Source organism: Chenopodium album, chromosome 24, assembly GCF_948465745.1.
Source record: "Chenopodium album chromosome 24, dcCheAlbu1.1, whole genome shotgun sequence".
Lineage (NCBI taxonomy): Eukaryota > Viridiplantae > Streptophyta > Magnoliopsida > Caryophyllales > Amaranthaceae > Chenopodium > Chenopodium album.
In genome coordinates, this window is record NC_137857.1 from 29,044,414 (window position 1) to 29,051,613 (window position 7,200).

The 7,200-nt window shown below is 28.7% G+C and overlaps 1 protein-coding gene across 1 annotated transcript; it reads left to right on the forward strand.

Annotated features, from left to right (window-relative positions):
* Positions 1–964: 964 nt before the first annotated feature.
* Positions 965–6,545, forward strand: LOC145610388 (GDSL esterase/lipase At5g45670-like). Its single transcript, XM_081665733.1, has 5 exons — positions 965–1,309; positions 2,198–2,322; positions 3,434–3,679; positions 5,160–5,415; positions 5,999–6,545. Exons 1-5 carry the CDS (start codon positions 1,069–1,071, stop codon positions 6,220–6,222), a joined length of 1,092 nt encoding a protein of 363 aa, XP_081521859.1. The 5' UTR covers positions 965–1,068; the 3' UTR covers positions 6,223–6,545.
* The last annotated feature ends 655 nt before the right edge of the window (positions 6,546–7,200 follow it).

Below are 7,200 nucleotides of genomic sequence, written 5' to 3' on the forward strand. Positions count from 1 at the left end.
TAACTAATCAACCTAGCTAGTTTATCTATTGATTGTTTATAAGTAAAAACTTTGGGAAGCCTCCCAATAGATTTGGGTTTAAAGATATGGTTGCGGGTGTCATGCAAGGTTGTGGTTAGGAGATGCTTACCGGCTATAAAGTAAGGAAAAGATAAAGAATAGGGTTGCCGTCTTGCCGATGGATAGTAATAGAAGAGACTAGGCATCATTCACCATAGTATCACAATGGAGATGCCCGCCGGCTATTAAGTAATGATAAAGAATAGGGTTGTCGATGGATCGGAACCAAATCCGAGAGAAAAATAATAATTTGTTTCTAAAGGTTGTGCTATCATGTACAACTGAGTACTTTGCCGTTACTCAAAGTTTCACACTTGAAGAATACATAAGTATACAACTTAATCCTAGGGATGAATAGGAATATAACTCTTAAGAATATTATCTTACTTAATCACAATATTAATATATTTACAAATTTTATGTAGTAATCTTACATTAACTCGTTTGTATACGCTGCTAAAATTTATGCCGTTATTAGTCAAAACACCAATCTCTTCTACCATCCCTGCAACAACGTATACGTTACGTTTAATTTAGTAGTAAGTCAATATGATCCATCGAATGGGTAAAAAAAATGGTGCAGCAAGCATGGTGCTACTCCATGCAGTACTAATAATTGTATGTACCATATCATGCAGTAAATTTTAACCACTAGTTTTACGTTGAAATGTTAAAATTTGTCAACGCATGGGTATTCCAATCTTCATCAAATAATTACCAAGCCAATATTATTTCATGCACTTCTGATCATATCTTATAATTCAGTAATATGTATGTACATTTTTTTTTAGTAGTCACACCTTTGTCCGCGTAAATTTAATGCACCTAATAACTAACTTCATTTACTTTATTTCTTCTTTCTTCTTCTATATATACTTTTCCCTTTTATTTCATTTTTGTCACACAATATTATTATTCACCACATTTCTTCTACATTACTCTAGCATAATATATAGTTTTTCCCAATTGTATAACATTTTTGTTTTGTCAATTGGGGAAATTTTAGCTATGGAGTTGAAGAAATTGTGGTCATTTTGTTTAGTAATATTTGTGGTAAATGCTATGGGAAGGGTAAATGGAGACCCTCAAGTGCCTTGTTACTTTGTATTTGGAGATTCATTGGTTGATAATGGCAATAACAATAATATTGCTTCTTTGGCTAGAGCCAATTACATGCCTTATGGTATTGATTTTCCGGCTGGACCGACCGGAAGGTTTAGTAATGGAAAAACTACGGTTGATGTTATTGGTAAGCCTTTGAGTTGGATTTTATGTACTACACTCTTTAAATTTACTGAATGTCGGTAAACTAACCACTATGTTAATGAAAATATTCCCGTCAAATGTTTTGGTGATTCATAAAAGTGTCAAAGTTTGAATTCTAATTTATGAAATGCATTATTATTCAACTTATTTAACTTACTTTGTCAATGTCTTTTTTGACCTATTAAAATCATGAGGTGTTGATCAAGTGACACCAATATTAAGTGATATTTTTAATAGACTTAAATGTAATGAACCCTTGATTTTTGTCTACGTTGAAATTAAATCAAGCATTGAAGAATTTATGTACAACTAAAAATATGTATTATTTCACAGTAGGTTGTATAATTTCTCAATATTAGTTTAGAGTGAGTTGATAACTGATAACTATTAAGTGGGCCTTTCAATTTAACAGCTTGTTTTAGCACATGCAAGGGTTCCACAGCCTTAAGGATGCTTGACTAATTAATACTACTCCGTAACATCTTAGGTGTCATTTTCTACACTTCAAATTATAAATTTATGAAGTCATTAGCAAATAAATTTTGGAAAATAATTTATGCAAACTTTTCTCCTAATTGGGCTATGATCGATTTTATAATTAAAGATAAAAGTGGAAAGGGCTATATATTTAATATAAATAATAAAAGAAGACAAATTGAGTAAGAATTAATCAAAAATATTGATAACACTGATTGAGACGTGATTTGTAATAAATTTTAAAAATAATATTCCACATTGAACTCAGTAACATTTTAGAAAATGCGAAGATATGATTTATTAATCAATGTAAATGTTCAAAATTAAGCATTATCATTTAGATTTAAAACAAACGTCATATTAATTAGTGTGATAATGATGTTTATTGATGCAGCTGAGCAATTGGGATTCGATGATTATCCTCAACCGTATGCCCAAGCTAATGGTCAGGATGTATTGAGAGGAGTTAATTATGCATCTGCTGCTGCTGGGATTAGAGACGAAACAGGCCAGCAATTGGTAAGTCTTTCATTTGGATTTTTTAGTCATTAGAATTGATTAATCATAATTTCGAAAAAATTTAAGTACTAATGAAATGTACACATTAAGTTATCACGATTATATTACTAGCTTAAATTACACTATTATTAGGTATTTTCTTATGTTCAAATAGCATTCTTGTGTGTGATTAACATTTTTATCACTTAAAGATTTATTTTTATTTGTTAGCTAATAATCATTCTGTTTCTATTTTAATTTTCTTTTTGAGAGATTTTTTAAGAAAATGAACAAATAAAAAGAGGTGAAGGTACTAGTAAGTTAAAGAGGAACATTAGTGATTTAGCAAGAAAACTTGTGATCTTATCATATTGCCCTTTTATTAAAAAAGACACTTATTCCCTTAATGTTAGGGCATTGAGAAGATTGTAAATTGTCGGCAATGTAATTGAATATACTTTTCTAGTTTTCTGTCCAATCCTCTTCAAAAGTTGTGGATAATATATAATAACTAATTTGAAAATACTGTTAATTTTTTTTTTTTTTAATGTCTATAATACTACTTAATAGAAATTTTAATAGGAATTTTTAGGGATTTTGTAAAGAGGATATATTTAATTTAATGTTATAGTAATCAATCACTGAAATTCAAAAGCGTTAATATATTCAATACTTCACTGAGATTGCTACATCTATCCAGTATTCACTTCTTCAGTAGACCGCCTACCCACGTGAAATTCATAATTAAAAATTTTCAAAATGAAATAATTAATTTAATATAATGTGAAATTTTTAATATCTATCCTCAACTCATAAATAATTATGGCATATATTAATTTTCACTACTCTTGAAAAGTAATTCTTAACGCAATGGTATATCTAAAAAAATAGAATATTACGTAGTAATTGACAATGTGTACAAATATATGTATTGTCTATATAATATTTATAAATGCTAGTCGTACTTATATGAATGTATCCTTAAATTCTGTTCAAATTTAGTTATTACACTTTTAGAATCCTATGTTAAATTATATAAACGTCCTATGTATATCATGATCACTATTTAAACCGACGGATAAGTTTCGGACAAGTAATAATGTGTACAATGTGGAATGATAAAAATTTGCAGGGAGGAAGGATAAGTTTCAGAGGACAAGTAGCAAATTACCAGAACACAGTATCACAAGTAGTACAAATTCTGGGAGATGAAGATCAGGCAGCCAGTTATCTGAGCAGATGCATTTACTCAGTGGGACTTGGTAGCAACGATTATCTAAACAACTATTTCATGCCTAATTACTATCAAACTAGCCGCCAATACAACCCTCAGCAGTATGCTGATGTTCTTATTCAAGAGTACTCTCAGCATATTAGGGTTAGTCTTCTTTTATTTCTCTTTTCATTTTCCATTTTATTTTTATTTATTCATTTATATATGTTATTTCTTTTTTTGAAGGAATTTATTTATATATGTTTTGGATAATGCTATTAATAATAATAGTTAATTGTTGATGTTTAAAAAATCGGATTGAAAATGACAACATATCTATTCTCATGTGGGGGTCGTGAGTGGTAGCTAGAGGTGCCCAAATTGTTATGAATTTATGATCACGTAAAATGCTCCTTTTATTTACTTGTATTTTGCGCTGTCTTTAATTACAAATTATAATTAAACTTCTTTCAGTTTAAATAAATAACTTGGTTTAAAAAAAAATTGAGTAGCCGATTAGGAGAAAAATTAACAAAGAGGAGGAGTAATTTGAATTTTTTTTTTTTTTTTTTTTAAATTTTATTCTTTGCTAAAGCTTTAAAAAGAAATTTTAATTCCATAAGTCTAATTTCCTTCATGCATCTTTGTTTGGCTATTTTTAGAGGGTAGGCCTATCAATTATTGGCGTGACTTTTTTCACCAAAAATCACGACGTGACATGATAAATTAAATGCAAATCTTTTTGTTTAGATGGGAAATTAAATGCATGCAAAACTACTTGAATGAATTAGCAAAGACGACCACTACCAAAACAAAAAAGAAAAGGCTAGATTATATGAATGTGACGTGATCCTTACTTATAGTTTTCATTTGATATGAACTAACAAATTTCTGATTAAGACTTTACTTGTTTTACAAACTTTTTTTTTATATAATCCTCTCTCTTTGGGGTTTATTAGAAATATATTTTTTATATATGAAAATTAAATTCATACATTAAAGTAACTCAACACAAGTTAAGACAAAGTTTAGATGAAATTAGTTAGATGGAAATTGTATTGACACACTCATAATTTTGATACACTTAAAAATAATTAAGAAAATACTTATAAATTAAGATAAAAATTAGTTTTATTAAATAAATTGGGCCTAAAGCTAAGCCTGTTCCAAATTTAAATGGGCCCCAATGTATTATGAAGTTAATGTTTTTTTTTTCTTCGTTTTGTGTTCAACAATAAAACCACAAAATTGAGTGAGTTGATCTTTTATGCAGTCAATACTATTAAAAATAAAAGCCAAATAAATGTACCTAACTTTTCATGACTATTAATACATACCTAGATTTTTAATATTGCACCTTTTTTTTTCCTTTACTAAATATAATTGAACTACAATTATAGGGGGGTGGATGCAAGTAGATTAGCTAAATAGTCTAGTGGGTGAATAACCGAATCTGTTCTACATCATTGCTCTTGTAATTCTCTCTACACCATAATAGAGTGTACGAATTATAAGTTTGGAAAAGATGTACATATAAAATAAATAACTGTTATTACTATGATTTGAAAATTTTGTTTTTTTTTTTTTTTTTTTTTTTTTTTTTTTGTGTGATGATCATTAAAATTAAATTATGAATTTATTGCAGTCACTATACAACTATGGGGCAAGGAAGTTCGCATTGATAGGAATAGGACAAATTGGGTGCAGCCCAAATGAGTTGGCCCAAAGAAGCCAAGATGGAAGTACATGTGATGAAACAATCAACTCAGCTAATCGGCTCTTCAATAATGGGCTTAGATCTTTGGTCCAACAACTCAACAATGAGCTCTCTGATGCTCGATTGGTGTACATCAATGTTTATGACATGTTCCAAAACTTGATTGACAACCCTTCTGCTTATGGTACGTTTTTATTACCTTCTTTAAATTCACACTCTCTTGTCGCCTTGTCGCTTTTTAGTTGCAATAATGTTTTTTTTAAATAAGTCCTTCTTTAGTTGATCAAAATCATAAATGATACGGAGTATTTGAGATTAAATCTCGTCTATATCATTATATTTTTTACTATCTTTAAATTGATCTCGCAAAGTCATAATAACTCCTCTAATCTATGTTACAATCTAATTAGTCGGTGTCAGTGTGAATGTGTTATTACAATAAGTAGCCAAGGAAAATTAAATGAATTGTTGGACAGAGTAATTTAATTTTATTTTTTATAAAAGAATGATGCGAATAATGTTAAATAATATGTCCAATCTTACTTTGATTTACATTGTAGATGAAAATTTTAAAAAAAAGTTATACTACATACGGAGTAAAATTTTAGAACAGTCCAAAGTGTTATTTCTATTGTTTATTTAAGTGACAGGTCATGAAAAGTATTAATTTCGAGCTATAATATATTAAATTTGTATTACATCAAATTACTCCCATTAATCCATTATATTATATATTGATAAAACATTATATAATTTTGGTAATGCAGGGTTTAGAGTAACAAATGCAGGGTGTTGTGGAGTAGGAAGGAACAACGGTCAAATTACATGTTTGCCCTTACAAACACCATGCCCCAACAGAAATGAATATGTGTTTTGGGATGCATTTCATCCAGGGGAGGCTGCTAATGTCATTATTGGAAGGAGGTCATACAGGGCACAAACATCATCTGATGCTTACCCCTTTGACATTGAGAGGCTAGCACAAATCTAATTAATTACATCTACTAATTATAATTTACAATTATAATTAATCAAGAACAATGTGTTATTATTATCAACAAAATTAAACAATATATTTGTACTTAGAGGAGGCTAAATTATATGTTTGAATTTCTAAATGGCTGAGGAGTACAAGGGTTCCTCAGTTGCTTCATCGAAGAAAAGTTTTCGTTGTTATATTTTTTGTGTTTTTATTTGTTTCGATTTGTTATTTATATGGTCATATAATTTATAAAAATTTGTATTTCTTAAGTTTTGTACAATACAAAACTTATTGGTGATAATCATGTAATTTATATGATTGAGTTTAATGTATCATGAAATGAATGAGTAAGTTTACTTTTTGAGAAATTATATATCAAGGGCATATAATTTTTTGTTACAAGGTCTCTATTTTTTGAGGCCACCAACCTGATTAACAAAACTTTGTTAATCAATGCTGACATGGCATGGGTATCTGTTATTTTACAATTCTTTTTGTAAAAGTATTGTGTAGAACAGACTCACGTGAGTCCGATTATGAAACAGAAAAATATCTAATTCCTGACGAAAGTTAACTTATTCCTGACTAAAATGATTTTTATTCATGACTAAAAATATCTAATTCCTGACGAAAATTAACTTATTCCTGACTAACAAAATCTTATTTCTGATTTTAAAAAAAAAATACTTAATGTTTTTTTTTTTCGGGTTTAATTGTCAGAAATTATATTATAATAGTCAGATATTAGATTATAATTATCAGATTTTAGATTGTAATGTTCAGAAATTAGATTATATTTATCAGGTTTTAGATTAAATGTGTTAGAAATTAGATTATAATAGTCAGATATTGATATATAAGTATCAGATATTAGACAATATTGATATACTAAAAAGATGAAAACAATAGCCGGAGAACAAAACTAGAAATGAGCACGGAGCACGGAACCCGAGATCAAATTTGCAGGAAGGAAAAAAACAGCTAATG